The sequence below is a fragment of the Rhinoderma darwinii genome, assembly GCF_050947455.1.
Source record: "Rhinoderma darwinii isolate aRhiDar2 chromosome 5 unlocalized genomic scaffold, aRhiDar2.hap1 SUPER_5_unloc_51, whole genome shotgun sequence".
Lineage (NCBI taxonomy): Eukaryota > Metazoa > Chordata > Amphibia > Anura > Rhinodermatidae > Rhinoderma > Rhinoderma darwinii.
In genome coordinates this window covers 342916-361798 of record NW_027461811.1, presented here as the reverse complement: position 1 = coordinate 361798, position 18883 = coordinate 342916, and the positions used below count along the sequence as shown (strand labels likewise).

The 18883-nt window shown below is 40.9% G+C and overlaps 1 protein-coding gene across 2 annotated transcripts in view; it reads right to left on the bottom strand.

Moving 5' to 3' along the window:
* Positions 1–344: 344 nt before the first annotated feature.
* The window catches only part of LOC142696296 (uncharacterized), a 38942-nt gene continuing 20403 nt past the window's right edge, over positions 345–18883 (bottom strand). The window contains exons 1-7 of one of the 2 annotated variants that reach the window (XM_075847625.1): positions 13840–13954; positions 3813–3978; positions 3298–3467; positions 2797–2974; positions 2016–2050; positions 1653–1732; positions 345–841 (exon numbers count right to left, since the gene is read on the bottom strand). In XM_075847625.1, the coding sequence (XP_075703740.1) occupies positions 444–841; positions 1653–1732; positions 2016–2050; positions 2797–2974; positions 3298–3467; positions 3813–3978; positions 13840–13913 (1101 nt within the window). In that variant the 5' untranslated portion in view covers positions 13914–13954 and the 3' untranslated portion in view covers positions 345–443. Of the gene's footprint in view, positions 842–1652; positions 1733–2015; positions 2051–2796; positions 2975–3297; positions 3468–3812; positions 3979–13839; positions 13955–18883 lie in introns of those variants that run through there. The other variant, XM_075847624.1, reaches the window with a different exon arrangement.

Genomic DNA, 18883 nt, shown 5'->3' with positions numbered 1-18883 from the left:
TACACTGAGCTATGCAGAACTTCTCAGGAAATGATTTTTCTGATAAAGTGTTAAATATGCTTTGCTTTCAAGTTTGGGGCAGTTGGATTTCTCAATAGAGACAGATGGACTTTAAGGAAGTTCAACTTTATCCCAGTTTCAGTTGTTAGTGTCAAAATATGCTATATGAAGCAAAACTGCATTAGACTAGTATTTTGTGTAAGATACTCACTGTCATGTGCAAAATGTCACCTGGTTGTGGTTAAAGCCTATATAAACGTGTGCTTATGTGATGAAGCTCAGACAACTGCTGATCTGCCATTTGTCTCCTTGCCGCAAGAATAAAAGAAGCACTTATTCAGATGAATCATTGAATTTTTATTGATAAGAATGGAAAATTCTCCCAACAGATTCCTGAAAGCGGATGGAAGGGGCTGATTTTGTAACCCTCTGATAAAGCAGAATTATAGGCTGATCATTTCCCACCAGCCAGATAGTCTCCAAGTTGTTGTATAATCATTGTCATATATTAACCTGAGATTTGAGCGTGGTCTCACAATCTGTCCATTCTGCACTTCTATGATCCTCTCTCTCAGGTCCTGCTCCTCAGATCTTAATAAGTTGATGTTTTCCTTAGGATCTTCTACCTCTTTCAGGACTAGCTCTGTAAGGTCACCCTGCACGGTGGGCTCTGGGTCTGAGCTCTCTGGTTGAGATGATGAAGAAGAGGAGGGTTCTTTAATGCTTTCTGATCTTTCTTTGCTCTCTCTACTTTTTTCTTGAGTGACTTTCTTTCCAGAGATTTTAGATTTAGCAACTTTCCACCAATATCTGACATCATCACTCATTCTTAGCCAGCCCCCTAAAACAAAATAACACAATTATAAAGCCGCAACACAAAGTACCTGCAATACCTTTATATACCTACAATATATAAACTATGCCTCGTTCACACTTTGCAGTGTTGGTTAATTTTTTGTGCAGTGAATGGATAGTTATGACTACCCATTTACACAACTGTTTGTGAATGCTGTGGTTTTGAGGGCCTATTGCATTTTTAACCTCATCATGCCTAAATCCTGGAATTTTTGTACACACAGGTTACGTGTATGGTGGGGTGCGGTGTACATCACTATCGCTGAGTGAGGACGAGCTCCAGTAATATTCTAGTAAATATTGTGGGCCGCCCAGAAGGATACAGGAATAATGTATATAAACAATTGTAGGTAGGAACAGCTGACTTTGTTTATGGCGACCAATCAAATTTAAGTTTCCATTGTACTATTGAAGGTTAAAATATGAAAGCAGAGATATGATTGGTTTCCATGAGCGGCAGCATTGTATTTTTCCTCTAAATTAGATTTAGACCCCCTGTGTATTCTTCTGAAGAGAACGGCGTAGTCAGCGATGCACATTTAAGATTTATTAGGGCATATGGACATAATAGAGGGGGACCCCTTAATCAGTAACCCCCTTTATTACCCGGGTTGTGTAAAGTAATCAGGTTCCGATACTAAACTCCTGCATATTACTTCGTCTTGTAGCTCCTTCTGTTCACATGACATTCACATAGGAAGCAGCGTCTCATCCAGGAGAAGACGGAATAACTGCAGTCACACTTTCTATAAGAGCTTGATGTACAGACACCATACACACTATAAAAGACGACTTACTTCTCTTTATATTCTCCTCTTCTATCCAGCATTCAGGATCGATATTACGGATCTTTTCATTGAATTTCCAATCCATTGACCTGTGAAGTGCAAAAAAGGAAAAATGAAAAGATATGTGAATTATTGCATGTTATAGAACAACTTCTGGAGACACAGTCCTTTCTTTTACTGAATTTTATGTTACCCTATTTCTCATACTTGGGGTTTAAATTTATACTATGTTTTAATTAAAAAAATGGTACCTTGTCCTGACTCAGCCTCTAGGGCCTCATTTATTAATATAACCTGTGGGGTCTACATGTCCCAGCACAAAACATAAAAAAGACATAAAATAAAATGATGAGAGTGAAATAAATAACATACCTTGTATCTGCAGATAATATGTCATCAAGATGAAACTGTGAAAGACAATGAATAAAGACGTTAGTTCCTATTTGTGACATACAAGGAACCCCACAATCCGGCATCTCTAGATTGTAAGCGCTAACGGGCAGGGGCCGCTCATTTGTCCCGTGGAATATATTATACCTGCTGTAGAAATGAAGGTTATTACTATTACTATTATTATTAAGGCTGGGTTCACACACCCTATTTACGGACGTTAATCGGGCGTTTTAGCCCCGAATTACGTCCGAAAATACGGTTCCAAAGCATCGGCACACATCTGCCCATTCATTTGAATGGGTTTTACGATGTTCTGTGCCGACGGTCATTTTATTTACTCGCGCCGCTGTCAAAAGACGGCGTGTAAAAAAGACGCCCGCGTCAAAGAAGTGCCTGTCACTTCTTGAGACGTAATTGGAGACATTTTCCATTGACACAATGGAAAAACAGCTCCAATTACGTCCGCGAAAAGCGCCTGCACTTGCCATTACGTCTGAAATTGCGGAGCTGTTTTCTCCTGAAAACAGCTCTGTGATTTCAGCCGTTACGGACGTGTACGTGTGAACATACCCTAATAAAGCATGAGCGGCTGAGCTGCAGGAAACATTATGTCAAAGATACAGGAGAAGGCCTTCAATCTCCATTAGACTTCACCAGAACGTCCTACTACAAGTCTCTTTGTTCTGTGCCATCAATTTCTCCTTTTCCATCACTAAACCTACAAAACCCCAGTAATTCAGTGGATAAAATCGTGACTCACAGGTTCCTGCTGGTTGATGTGATGGATTATATATTCCCACTGAAGGAAGGTTTTGTCACGTTCTTCTTTTGGGGAATGAACGTGAAATAAATGTTCTCCTTCAGTTTCCACAGACACAATTTGATATAATTGGTGAAGCTGTTTTGTGGCCATCTTGATTTTGGACACCGGCCACATCCTGCAGGAAATGAAGAAGACAGAGAATAAGATTTAGCGGAGAATCATTGTTGGAACAATTTCTCTATATTATAAGTTATAATTCTTACTACATTATAGTTCATATTATTATTATCAGCCTTTATTTAGACAGCACCACATATTACACAGCTCATTATGGGGGAGGGGGCTGTTATAACACAAAGTATATTGAGATTTATAGTAGATAAGACTTGTGGCAATATACCATATGATGCATTACTGCAAAATTAGTGAGGTTTTCTATGGTAATGTGATCAGTTTAGTGGACATATGGAAGGATATATAATTCCCATGATCCCTTACCTTCTAGGCATGAATTCATCCATTAGAGGGTTGTAATCTATCCATAGGAGTTCCTCCGCCAGAAATGAATCCTGCTGCCTTGATATTACAGCCAGCACTGTTATTAGAGGCGCTCTCCTAAACTCGATAATTTTCTCCCTCTTTCGTCCGATCTTCTCTTTTTTAATCAGCTGCGTAAGTAAATGGAGACAGAATTACACTCTGGGAGTATACACTTGTTTCATATATAGCCTTCCCTATCCTAACCTCTGTATACAGATACTAGTCACCACTGCTGTATACAGAGGACAGTGCTGTACAATGTACTGGACAGATCTACAACTTCTCTCACAGCAGAGCTTCATTCTCAGCCCAACCTGGAGATCAGACAGAACATATGGAAGATGTATGACCAATATTACTCTGAATATATTCACTGATAACATTCATAAAGCATCTATGAAAATAACACTCGTCCATATACAATCATCTCTTCATATACAACCTGCTGGTCAGATACATAGAACTGAAATTACCTCAGAGAAGATTCCATGGACGATCTGGGATGTTTTCAGGAAGACCAGTTCTCCAGATAATCTCTCCTTAAAGTCAGGGACATCGGTGATCACTGGGTTTATAAGATGGTCACTGAACTGTCTGCCTTCCCTTTGGAGGCGTTCTTCCGATTCGTCATCGGCGGCCCTAAAAGTTGAATAAATAATTAGGAAAATGAGAACATTGAATGACTGGATCATTATTGTACATGCAGCATTAGCAGTGACTTTAAAGAGAAAGCTGAATGTATTCTGTATACTGCATCTACTATACATGGAAACAATACAATAAATAAACAATGTCTCCTCTGACAGATCCCATTTATTCCATCAGGATGAAAACAAATGGTAAGTACATTAGTTGGAATCAGTGTGCACATATTCTGTATGGATGTCTTATAGGATCCAGGAACTTGGCAGACAGAACTATAAAGTATAATGTCGTCTCTGTTTTTGCTAGAAGCAACCATTGAGGACCATCATAACAACTTAACCCTTTCAAGACCGAGCTCATTTTGACCTTCATGACCAGCCCCATTTTCTCAAATCTGACATGTGTCTCTTTATGTGGTAATAAGGGGGGATTCACACGAGCGTGTATTGGGTCCGTGCGGGCCGCGTGGTTTTCACGCGCCACGCACAGACCAATACAAGTCTATGGGGCAGTACAGACAGTCCGTGCTTTTTGCGCAGCGTTTGTCAGCTGCGCAAAAAGCGCGACATGCTCAATATCTCCGCGTATTTCGCGCATCACGCACCCATTGAAGTCAATGGGTGCGTGAAAACCACGCTGGTCGCATGGAAGCACTTCCGTGCGAACCGACTGAAACAGCGCACCAGCTGTCAAAAGGATGAATGTAAACAGAAAAGCACCACGTGCTTTTCTGTTTCCAAACATCCAAATGGAGTGTCTTTGAGATGAGCGAACCCGGACAATCGAACCGAACTTCACCGGGTTCGGCCGAACTCGTTTTGGCCGAACCCGGCAAAAAAAATTCCGGTACGCGACGTCAGGAGATAGTCACTGTCCAGGGTGCTGAAAGAGTTAATTATGATTTTTCTCATTTTAAATGTATCTGCTTGTAAAACAGATAGTAATACCACACAAAATAGTTACTATTTTATATATTCCATATGTCTACTTTATATTTGCATTGTTTTTTGAACATTATTTTATTTTTCTAGGACGTTACAACGTTTAGAACTTTAGCAGCAATTTCTCACGTTTTCAAGAAAATTTCAAAAGGCTATTTTTACAGGGACCAGTTCAGTTCTGAAGTGGCTTTGAGGGCCTTATGTACTAGATAGACCCCATAAATCACCCCATATTAAAAACTGCACCCCTCAAAGTATTCAAAATAGCATTCAGAAAGTTTCTTAACCCATTAGGCACTTCACAGGAATTAAAGCAAAGTAGAGGTGAAATTTACAAATTTACAAATTCATTTGTAATACATTTTTTTCTGTAACACAGAAGGTTTTACCCGAGAAATGCAACTCAATATTTATTGCCCAGATTCTGCAGATTTTAGAAATATCCCACATGTGGCTCTCGTGTGATAATGGACTGAAATACCGGCCTCAGAAGCAAAGGTGCACCTAGTGGATTTTGGGGCCTCCTTTTTTTAGAATATATTTTAGGCACCATGTCAGGTTTGAAGAGGTCTTGTGGTGCCAAAACAGTGGAAATCGCCCAAAAGTGAGACGGTTTTGGAAACTACACACCTCAAGGAATTTATCTAGGGGTATAGTTAGCATCTTGACCCCACAGGTATTTTGCTATATTTATTGAAGTTTGTCTGTGAAAGTGAAAATCTACTTTTTTTTCTGAAAAAATATTAAAAAAAATAATATTTGCAAGGAATAAAGATTAAAAAGCACCCCAGAACTTGTAAAGCTACTTCACGCCAATATCCCATATGTGGTACTAAACTGCTGTTTGGACCCACGGCAGAGCTCAGAAGGGAAGGAGCGCCATTTGGATTTTGAAGCGCAGATTTTGCTGGATTGGTTTTCAGTTCCATATCGCGTTTGCAACGCCCTGGAGTAAGCAAAACAGTGGAATCCCCCCAAAACTGACCCCATTTTGAAGACTACACCCCTCAAGGAATTGTTCTAGGGGTATAGTTAGCATTTTGACCCCACAGTTTTTTTGCTGAATTTAGTGGAATTAGGCCGTGAAAATGAAAATCTACTTTTTTCTGAAAAAACATAGAAATTTTTAATTTTCACAATGAATAAAGGAGAAAAATTACCCCAAAATTTGTAAAGCAATTTGTCCTGATTACAGCAATACGCCATATGTGGTAATAAACTGCTGTTTGGACCCACGGCAGGACTCAGGAGGGAAGGAACAATATTTGGCTTTTGGAGCTCAAATTTAGCTGGAATGGTTTTCGGGTGTCATGTCGCATATGCAAAGCCCCTGAGGTACCAAAACAGTGGAAACCTCCCAAAAGTCCCTTTAGGGGACTGGAACGAGCGATCATTAGGTCGCTGGTACAATACACTGCAATACTAATGTATTGCAGTATAATGTCATTATACAGGCTCCTGTAACAGCGCGATCGCTGTTCCTGTCCGTTAGTCCCGGGTGTCAGCTGTAATACACAGCTGACACCTGCAGAATATGGAGCGTGCACAGCGCATGAGCCCGCTCCATAAATAACCCCTCGCACCACGACATGCTATTAAGTCGTGGTGCGCCAAGGCGTTAATGCGCAGCGGATGGTGCAAAGTGAAAATTTAAATTTTCCACTGATATGCCATTTTAATGTACAATATATTGTGCCCAGTTTGTGCCACTGAAGACAAATACCTCATACAATGTTGAGCGGGTTCTCCCAGATATAAAATGTCATATATGTGGACGTAAGCTGGTGTTTGGGCACGCTGTGGGGGGAGGGAACACCATTTGGCTTTTGGAGCGCAGATTTTGCTTGGTAACTGTTCTGTTTGGGGTTTTGCTGGTATTTCAGTTTATGATGTGGGGGTATATGTAATCTGTGCGGAGTACATCAGGGCATAATAAGAGGGTATAATAATGGGGTACATAAATAATAATTCGCAGATATGTAGCCGGTGTCGCACTGATAAATGGTGCCCAATCTTATCCGCTTTTGGAACACTCTGCACATTTTGCATCGCCATATTCTGAGAGCCAGAACTTTTTTATTTTTTCTCCAACGGAGCCGTGTGAGGGCTTATTTGTTGCGGGACAATCTGTACTTTTCATTGGTACCATTTTAGGGTACATGTGATTTTTTTAAATCACATTTTATTAGATTTTTTTGGAAGCAAAGTGACAAAGAAACATTAATTCTGACAATGTTTTTCGTATATTTTTTTTACAGTGTTCACCGTGCGGTATAAATGACATTTTACTTTATTCTGCGGGTCGGTACGATTACGGCGATACCATATGTATATAGGTTTTTTATGTTTTGTGGCGATTGCGCAATAAAATCACTTTGATGAAATTATTTATTTTTTGTGTATTCTGAGAGTCATAATTTTATATTTTTCCGTCAAAAAAGCGGTGTAAGGGCTTGTTTTTTGCGGGACAGGTTGTAGTTTTTATTGGTATTATTTTGGGGTACATGCGACTTTTTGATCACTTTTTATTCTATATTTTGGGAGGGTTGATGACCAAAAAAAAGTGATTCTTGACATTGTTTTTTAATTTATTTTTTTTGCGGTGTTCACCGTGCGGGAAAAATAATATTATAGTTTTATAGTTTGGGTCGTTACGAACGCGGTGATACCAAATATGTGTACTTTTTTTTAACATTTTCATTTTTTTCCTATAATAAAAGACTTATTATAGGGAAAAAAGCATTCTTTTTTTTTGTAACTTTTATAACTTGTTTTTACACTTTTATAAAACTTTTTTATTACTTTATTTTTTACTTTTTACTTGAAGCCTGGCAGCACTGATCGCTGCTATAATACATTACACTACCTAGGTAGTGTAACGTATTATAAACTGTCAGTGTGACGCTGAGAGTCACACTGACAGGAAGCTTATGAGAGCCAGCATCCGGCTGGTTCTCATAGGCTGCTGTGCATGGCAGACCCGGGCGCTGTTATATGGCCCCCGGTTCTGCCTTATAACCGACTGCAGCACCCGCAATCGGTCCCCGGGAAAGTTTGTTGTAGCAACAAACGTTCCACTTTGTTATAGCAACAAACTTTCCAGTTCGTTGCTACAACACACTTTCCCTGCGATCACATGACCGGGACCTGAACTAATCAGGTCCCGATCATATCTCCGGGACCAGAGGCAGGTGATAACAGCGCGATCCGGGTGTCAGCGCTACTCTGAGACACCCGGATCGCGCTTTTAACACCCACCGTGAATTCACGTCGGCACTGCACAGAGCCCAGCAAGTGCCGACGTGAATATACAGTGGGCGGTCGGGAAGCGGTTAAACTGTGTGACTATAGTTTCCCTCCTTATTTCAGGTTCTTTCCACGATTGAGTTGGCTCCGAGAGGAGATTATAGATCTGGACACTGCAGATTCTGCAGCCAACTCAATCGTGCAAGGATTGAAATTAGGAGGCTTGACGACTAAAGTGGATAACATCTGTAGAACCGAATTTGTTGTGTGTATTGTCATGTGTCCCTGTAATCTCTATTACATCAGGAGGACCATCCACCCGATATTCAAGAGATTCAGGCAGCATGTACGATCTATTGGGTACAAGGTAGGGATCTCCTCCTTTTAGTGAACGCATGCTTACATATCATGGAGGTAATCCCAGGGGAATGTGGATTGCGGGCATTTTGTGCATTAAACACGCTTTCACAGGGGGGGAATAGACATAACCTTTTGCTTCAAAAAAGAGGCAGAAATTGATCTTACAGGCGGAAGCCCTCGTTCCATTAGGTCTTATTGATCGCAAAGATCTAAGTGCATTTTTTAAGTTAAAGTATGTTATTCTATTCATCTTATACAGATGTAACTGCGTAGACTCTGTCCAAACATTTGTTGTGTCTTATGTATCACTGTAATGTACGATTTAAAGTTGCCTTGTTTCTATATAACGCCGAGGCCTTTACAAAGTATAAGGGTACACGTGAAACTGCCGTAGGTTAACACTCCACATCCCACTACTGCTTATGCTGAATAAAGTAGAAATCAACATTGCTAAATAGTGAGCACAGTGGTTTTTCTCAACATACAAATACTTGATCTAATGCTGCACCGCAGGGTCTAATGACTAATGTCTAATTTTCATAAAGGGAAGCTCTAACCGTGAAAGTGCAGGTGTCTCTAAGAAAGTGGCCATTCAGTACATAAATATACTGATAGAGATATATATATATATATATATAATACAACACATTCCTCCATAAATCATATCTAAATAGCAGTATTAGGGTAGTGGGGGTTATTACTCCATGCAAACAGCCCTTACAAGCTTGTCCACCATTAACCCCTTCCCGACATGCGCCGTACATGTACGGCGCTGTCGGGAGGTGCTTCCCGCAAAGCGCCGTAGATGTACGGCGCAGTGATGGTGCGGGCTCAGAAGCAGAGCCGGCACCATCACCGCGGGGTGACAGCTGTATTATACAGCTGGCACCCTCCTGTAACTGCCAGCACCGGAGCTACTCTCCGATCCGGCAGATTAACCCCTCAGATGCTGCGCTCAATAGAGCGCAGCATCTGATAGGTTTTCACCCTACCGGCAACCCAGTGATGCAATCGCTGGGTTGCTGTGGCAATCGGACGCCAGAAAATGGCGTCCGAGTTTGCCTTGTACGGGAGCCGATGAGGACCCGCCTGCGGCGTGTCCTCATAGGCTTGCTGTCAGTGAATAACTGACAGCGCTAATACACTGCACTTCGTATGTAGTGCAGTGTATTAGAGTAGCGATCGGGGCATCAGGCCCTCATGTCCCCTAGTGGGACAAGTCAGAAAAGTAAAAAAAAGATAATAAAAATGTGGTAAAACAATAAAAACACACACATTTCAAATAAAAATAAAGCTAAACTGACTTTTTTCCCATAGTAAGTCTTTTATTATGGGAAAACCCATAAAAAAAAAACAAAACTATACATAATTGGTATCGCCGCGTCCGTAACGACCCAAACTACAAAACTATTATGTAATTTATCCCGCACAGTGAACGCCGTAAAAAAAAACATGAAAAACAACGCCAGAATCTTTGTTTTTAGGTCACATTTCCTTCCAAAAAATGCTATAAAAAGTGATCAAAAAGTCACATTTACTCCAAAATAGTACTAATAAAAACGACAATCCGTCCCGCAAAAAATAAACCCTGACACCGCTTTGTGCACGCAAAAATAAAAAAGTTATGGGTTTTAGAATATGGCGACATAGAAAACAAATGATTTTATAAAAAAAGTGATTTTATTGTGCAAAAGCTGCAATACATAAAAAAAACTATATAAATTTGGTATCGCCGTAATCGTATCGACCCGCAGAATAAAGCTAACATGTAATTTATGGCGCACTGTGGATGCCGATAAAAAAAACAATAAAAAACGATTCCAGAATTGTTTGTTTTTGGTAATTTCCTTTACCAAAAAATGAAATAAAAAGTGATCAAAAAGTCGTATGTGTTCCAAAATGGTACCAATAAAATCTACAGCCCGTCTCGCAAAAAACAAGCCTGCACACCGCTCAATCAACTGAAAAACAAAAAAGTTACGGCACTAGTAATGCGGTGATGAAAAAACATCTGAATGTGCAGGCCGGAGGGGAACATTCCTTCAGTTTCAGGGCCCTAGTATTTAGGAACTAGGAAAAGGAAGGGACATAGCACATCCGCTGGAAGCGAGGGCGCCCGTATTATACCAGCGGAAAACTTTCCCAGCAATATTTCCCAAACAACGAAGGAGAAAAAGTCCCCAAAAGGTGCAGAGCGTTACAAAAGGGGGATAAGAAAGAAAACCGTTTATCAGTGTTACACTGGCCTGTGCATAACGGATCGCTTCACAGCGTAACACACATCTATGGAGAATTGTATTATTTACCGCATTATTATACCCTCTTATTATGCCCTGATGTTCTCCGCACAGATTACATATATCCTGATGTTCTCCGCACAGATTACATATATCCTGATGTTCTCCGCACAGATTACACATGCCCCCACATTATAAACAGAAATACCAGCAAAACTCAAACAAAACTACCAAGCAAAATCCATGCTCAAAATGGCGGTCTATTCCTTCTTAGCCCTACAGCGTGCCCAAACAGCAATTTATGGCCACAAGTAAGGCATTACCATACCCGGGAGAACCCGCTTAACAATTTATGGGGTTAGATTCTCCAGGGGCACAACATATTGTGCGATGAATAGGCAGATCAGTGGAAAAATTGCAATTTTCACTTTGCACAATCCACTGCGTATTCATTTCTGAAAAACACCTGTGGAGTCTAAATTCTCACTACACCCCTTGATAAATGCCTTTAGGGGTGTAGTTTCTAAAACGGGGTCACTTTTGTTTTGTACATCAGGGGTTTTGCAAATGCAACATGGCGTCCGCAAACCATTCCAGCAAATTCTACGCTCCAAAAGATAAGTACCGCTCCTTTTCTTCTGAATGCTACCATATATGTAAACAGCCTATTATAACCACATATGGGGTGTTACCGTACTCGGGAGAAATTACTTTACAAATGTTGGGGTGCTTTTTCTTCTCTATTCCTTGTAAAAATGAAAAATGTTGATCTAAAACTACATCTTGTTGGAAAAAAAAATTATTTTTCATTTTCATAGCTTAATTCTAATTAATTCAGCAAAAAACCTTTGGGATCAAAATTTTCACTATACCCCTATATGATTCCTCAGGGGGTGCAGTTTCCCAAATGGAGTCAATTTTGGGGTGTTTCCACTGTACTAGTACTACAGGGGCTCAGCAAATGTGACATGGCGCCCAGACACTATTCAAAATCCAAATGGTGCTAGTTCCATTCTGAGCCCTACCGTGTGTCCAAACAGATGTTTGTGACCACATGTGGGGTATTGTTTTACTCGGGAGAAGTTGCTTTACTAATTTTATGGTGCTTTTTCTCCTTCTGTCCTTGTGGAAATGAAAAAAAAATACCTAAACCTACATTTTATTTGAAAAAATGTAGATTTTCATTTTTACGGCCTACTTCCAATAAGTTCTGTAAAACACCTGTGGGGTCAAACTGCTCACTGTACTCCTAGATAATTTCCTCATGGCGCTCTTTCCATTCTAAGCCCTGCTGTGTGTCCAAATAACTGTTTATTATCACATGTGGGGTATTGTTTTACTCGGGAGAAATTGCTCTACAAATATTGTGGTGCTTTTTCTACTTTAGTTCTTTTGGAAATGAAAAAAAATTAGCTAAACCTACATTTTATTTGAAAAAATGTAGATATTCATTTTCATGGCCTAGTTCCAAAAATTTTTGCAAAAAAACTGGCTGGTCAAAATGCTTGCTACATCCCTAGATAAATTCCTTGAGGGGTGTAGTTTCCCAAATGGGGTCACTTTTGGGGGGTTTCCACTGTTTTAGTTCCACTAGACCTGTTCAAAGCTGACATGGTGCCTAAAATATATTCTAATAAAAAGGAGACCCAAAATCCACCAGGTGCTCCTTTGCTTCTGAGGCCGGTGCTTCAGTCCAGTAGCACACTAGAGCCACATGTGGGATATTTCCTAAAACTGCAGAACCTGGGCAATAAATATTGAGTTGCATTTCTTGGGTAAAACATTCTGTGGTACAAAAAAAATGGATTCAAAATGAATTTCTGGAAAAAAATAATGAACTTTGTAAATTTCACCTCTACTTTGCCTTAATTCCTGTGCAATGTCTAAAGGGTTAAGAAACTTTCTAAATGCTGTTTTGAATACTTTGAGGGGTGCAGTTTTTAAAATGGGGTGACTTATTGGGGGTTTCTAATATCTAAGGACCTCAAATCCACTTCACAACTGAACTGGCCCCTGTAAAAATATCATTTTGAAATTTTCTTGAAAATGTGAGAAATTGCTGCTAAAGTTCTAAGCCTTGTAACGTCCTAGAAAAATAAAATGATGTTCAAAAAACGATGCCAATCTAAAGTAGACATATGGGGGATGTTAGTTAGCAGCATTTTTGTGTGGTATAACTGCCTGTCTTACAAGCAGATACATTTAAATTGAGAAAAATGCTAATTTTTGCAATTTTTCGCTAAATTTTGGTGTTTTTCACAATTAAATACTGAATGTATCGGGCAAATTTTGCCAGTAACATAAAGTCCAATGTGTCACGAGAAAACAATCTCAGAATCACTTGGATAGGTAAAAGCATTCCGGAGTTATTACCACATTAAGTGAAACATGTCAGATTTGAAAAATGAGGCTCTGTCAGGAAGGTCAAAAGCGGCCAAAGAGGGAAGGGGTTATACTGACCTATTGGGCCATATGAGGTAATAGAGGGGGGCCCCATACTCATAACTCCCTCTATAAGACTGGAGATACATTTATTATTTGTGGAGTGATGGCTCCAATGTAAACTGCGAGTGACAGTTACAGTCCATAGAGTTACACTGAGTTACATGTACATGAATATTAATCAGAAAGACATGGACATAAAGAAAAGTTGTGCACAAGTTAAATGCATGTCAAGTGCAAGGTCTGTGTCTATATATATTCTCCACATACATATACTGTACAAATATGATTACTGCTCAATAGTCATTGTAATGCAGGAGAAATCAGTATCTGAACATCCCAGGGCAGATTGTCTGTAGCTGGGATCCAGCAGCTCTGGGGGTAAAACACACAATCCCTTGTTATGATTCCTGATGGAACAGCAGATCTGGGATATCTACTTCTCTTACATAACCTGAAGAAATAAACCTTTGTTCACACTATAAAATACAGGATTTATTTATTCCCAGTGTGAACAGGGACAAGCTTTGTAGAGACAAAATGTTTCTACAAAACATCATCTCGTGTTTAATAATATTGTGGAAATCTAAACATTTTAGAAACACTTGAGATTCTCCTCCTTCACTTACCAGATATTTTTTTCGGCCCGGGTCAGACTGGAACTCTTATCGAGTTTCAAACCTTTCTTCACTTTCCTCAACATTTTGTAATCACTTTGCTAATTAACGAGACGTGCAGCGCACAAGAACCAATCAGCAAGATTCTAAAGGCCCCGCCCTGGGAGAGCTGCCCTTATAGTAGTAGTGATGTCACAATGAGCATTGGTATGTAGTAGTGATGTCACAATGAGCATTGGTATGTAGAAGTGATGTCACAATGAGCACTGGTATGTAGTAGTGATGTCACAATGAGCATTGGTATGTGAGCAGCAGGTACATTGATGAAGAACATATCAGTGAATATTATATACAGAGCTGTGTAGATAGTTCTTCAGTGTCAGTAATCATGGATCTTTCCGGAAGCCAGAGGCGTAGCTAGGTTCACCAGCACCCGGGGCAAAGATTCCGTTTGGCGCCCCCCGCAACCTCTTTCCCGACATCTCCTTCCCCCTCGCCGTGTTTGTTTTCTCTACCAATCGACGTGTCATTTCTTTTTATGTAACTCGAGCATATAAACATTTGTACATTTCACAAGCAATATGGTTCTATACACAACACCAGAACCAAGCTCAGTACATATATACAGCCCCAGAAGCAAGCTCACTACATATATACAACACCAGCACAAATACAGCTCAATTTAGTGCAACCCCTGGTGTATAGGTGTGTACGGCGTACAACTACAGCTCCCAGCATGGCCCAAACAATGATAAGGATATGCTGGGAGATGCTGTTTCACAAAAAATAAATCCTATCATAATCATACCACCCATCATCTCTCTGCACATCATACAGTGACTACAATACTGATTAGAGGCAGAACAAACATTTACATTAAGTGACTCACCGGTGACGTCTCAGATTCTAGTTCTTCCTCTCCATCCGGTCCAGACCTCTATGATGACTTCTCCCGGTCACAGCCCATTTCTGCAGTTTGCCGCTCAGATGTCTTCAGCTTCTCACTTTACCTACATTTCTGCACCTATAAATAAATATAACGTTATCATTATACCACACACTACGCCCCTACATATAATAGCGCCATACACTGCACCTCTAATTATAATAGCACCATACACCGTGTCCCACACACACACTGTGCCCCCTGTAGATAGTGCCTGCCATAGGGCCCCTGTAGATAGTGCCCCCATATAGACCACCCCTGTATATAGTGTCCCACAAATAACTCCCCCTATAGTGCTCTACAGATAGCCCACCCCTGTATATAGCCCCCTGTAGATATAGCCCACCCCTGTATATAGAGCTCTACAGATAGCCCAACCATGTATGTAGCCCCCCTGTAGATATAGCCCACCCCTGTATATAGTGCTCCACATATAGTCCACCCCTGTATATAGTGTTTCACAGATAGCCCACCCCTGTATATAGCCCACCCTTGTACATATAGTCCACCCCTGTATATAGTGCTCCACTAGATAGTCCACCCCTGTATATAGTGTTCCACAGATAGCCCACCCCTGTATATGCTATATACAAGGGTGGGCTATCTGTGGAGCACTATATACAGGGGTGGACTATATGTACAAGGGGGCTATATACAGGGGTGGGCTTTCTGTGGAGCACTATAGGGGGAGCTATTTGTGGGATACTATATACAGGGGTGGGCTATATCCACAGGGGGACTATATACAGGGGTGGGCTATATCTACAGGGGGACTATATACAGGGGTGGGCTATATCTACAGGGGGACTATATCTACAGGGGGACTATATACAGGGTTGGGCTATCTACAGGGAGACCATATCTACAGGGGGACCATATCTACAGGGCTGGGCTATACACAGGGCTGGGCTATACACAGGGCTGGGATATACACAGGGCTGGGATATACACAGGGGGGCTATATCAACAGGGGTGGGCTATACACAGGGGGGCTATATCTACAGAGGGGCTATATCTACAGGGGGCTATATACAGGGGTGGGCTATATACAGGGGGAATATATCTACAGGGGGGGCTCTATCTACAGGGCTGGGCTATATACAGGGTGACTATAACTACAGGGGGGCTATAAACAGGGGTGGGCTATCTATGGAGCACCATATACAGGGGTGGGCTATATCTACAGGTGTAGCTATAGCCCACCCCTGTATATGGTGCTCTATAGACAGCCCACTCCAGTATATAGCCCCCCTGTAGATATAGTTCCTCTGTATATAGCCCAGCCCTGTAGATATAGTTCCCCTGTAGATATAGTTCCCCTGTAGATAAAGCCCCCCCCCCCCGTAGATAAAGGCCCCCCGTGTAGACAAAGTCCCCCCCCCCCGTGTAGACAAAGTTCCCCCCTCCCCTCGCAGATACAGCCACACACTTTTATTACAATTTAAAAAAATAAAAAAATTCAAACTCACCTTATTCCCGCTCCCACGCCGTCCGGCAGCCATGGAGACCTGCTCTCTTCTGCGCAGGTCTTCAGGGAGTTGAACACAGCATCTAAGAAAGGCGCTGATTGGCTGGGCAGGATGACTTTCCCTGTCAGTCAGTCAGCGCCTTTCATCGACGGAAGCTTTACTGGTACAAAAGGTACCAGTTGCTTCATTCGTGGAAAGGCGCGGAAAGGCCGGGCACGGAACGTGCCCGGTCATTCATTGCTTCTAATTGTACCTGTGTCCTTGCGACACACGTACAATTATAGTGCAGGAGGAGGTGGCGCTGGCGCCCCCCTCTGAACTGCGCCCGGGGCACATTCCCCGCCTGCCCCCCCCTAGCTACGCCCCTGCGGAAGGTATTCTGTTATATGTTATGTGATTTTTTCAGTTTGTTTAGTATTTGGTTCTGTCACTTGATGTTTTTATTTCAGTCCAATCCATTTTTGGGAAAACACCTCATAGATTCCATCTATAGCCTAGATTCTAATAATTTCATAATATAAAGTGTACCCCCAATTATATGTAATAAATAACATTGTGCAGCACTTACTGATTACTGTAATATACTCTACTACTGTGTTTTGTCCTCTTGGACTGTTCCGCATGGACTTTTATATTACCCATACTGCACACCTCTCATGTAATACACAGAAGGAGACAGCAGGGCCGCACTGTTCATGAGATGAGCATCTGAATTCAATGGGAGAAGAAGGCTGCAATACCTGTGAATCGCCACTAAATGTGTCTGCTCCATCAACCGAAAAATAAAAAAGTTATGGCACTAGTAATGCGGCGATGAAAAAACATCCCGATCTGAAGACCAGAGGGGAACATTCCTTCAGTTTCAGGGCCCTAGTATTTAGGAACTAGGAAGGGAAGGGACATAGCACATCTGCTGGAAGCGAGGGCACCCGTGTTATACCAGGGCAACACTTTCCCAGTAAAATTTCGCAAACTACTGTAGTATATCTGGGGCAATAATGGGCTGCATATTGTTACAATGTTATATGACTTGACCCAGAGTGCTGGGTGTGGTCACTCAGCAGTGGCGGATTAAGTGTACCCTGTGCCTTGGGCTGTTGACACAACTTGGGCCCCCTTCTCTCCCCTCGCACGCAATTCGACCCCCCCCCCAACCCGCTGACACAGTACCCGTCAGTGCGACTAACCTGACGGATACAGGTTTTAGCACTAGATACAGACGCTATTTATTCAGGATATAAAGCAGCTGTATCTCAAAAAGTAAAAATAATTTTTAATAAAAAGTATTTAGAAAGTTGCACCAAACACACTGTTTTATTAGAGAAACAAAAAAAAAGAATAAAAAAAAAGGTATCACCTCTCTTTAACCCCTTAATGACCAAGCTTGTTTGGACCTTAATGACCAAGCCAGATTTGTCAAATCTGGTATGTGTGACTTTATCAGAGAATAATTCTGCAATAGTTTTGCATATCCAAGGAATTCTGACATCGTTTTTTTGTCCCATGTTGTACTTTATTTTATTGGTAAAAGTAGACTGATACGATTTGTGTAAATTAATGAAAAAATATCTAAATTTATGACATTTTGTAAAAATTAACATTAACATTTTTCCCTATTTGGAACTGGCAATATGTCACATATGTGTACATACATACTGTACATTTTTTTAATTAAATATATATTTCCATCTCTTTACTCTATTCCAGCAGCAATTTTGAAAAAATAAAATACATTTTGAACAATTTAGAAGACTTACAAATTTAATAATCATTTCATACATTTTGAAGTACATTTTGTTTTCCTGCACCAGGTTTTCAGGGCCTCATAGGGGTCAGAATGATGGAAACCCCCACAAATGACCCCATTTTGAAAACTATACCTATTAAGGTATTTATCTAGAAGTGTAGTGAGTATTTTGACCCCACAGTTTTTTTGTAAGAACTCATGCAAAGCAGGTGAAAAAAAATAAAATTCCACTTTTTCCACAAACGTGTTATTGTAAAGACAGATTTCTTTGTAAAGCGAACATGAGAATAAAGAAACACACCCAAAAATCTATCACCCTGTTTCTCCTGTCTTCATAAATACCACCATTGTGGCCCTAATACGCGGCCTGAACACACGGCAGGGCCCAAAAGGAAGGGAGCACCTGGAGGCTTTCAGGATACATATTTTGCTTGAAAATGTTTTAGACCCCACCGCATATTTGGAGAGGCTTTGAGCTGCTAGACCGATAGAAACTCCCCATAAATTACCCCATTTAGAAAACTAGACGCCCTTTGATGCCACAAACATTTTGACCCCACAGTTTTTTGCTAAATTTAATGTAAAGCACGTGGAAAAAAATAAAATTCCACTTTTTACACAAATGTGTCATTGTAAAGACAGATTTCTTTGTAAAGCGAACATGAGAATGAAGAAACACACCCCAAAATCCATCAAGCTGTTTCTCCTGTTTTCAAAAGTACCCTCATTGTGGCCCTAAAACGCTGCCTGGACGCATGGCAGGGCCCAAAAGGAAGGGAGCACATGGAGGCTTTCAGGGCACAATTGAATAAATTATAGGCCCCATATCAAGCATTTAGAAGCAATGAGCTGCCTGAGCAAAAAAAAAAAACACCCAGAAATGACCCCATTTTA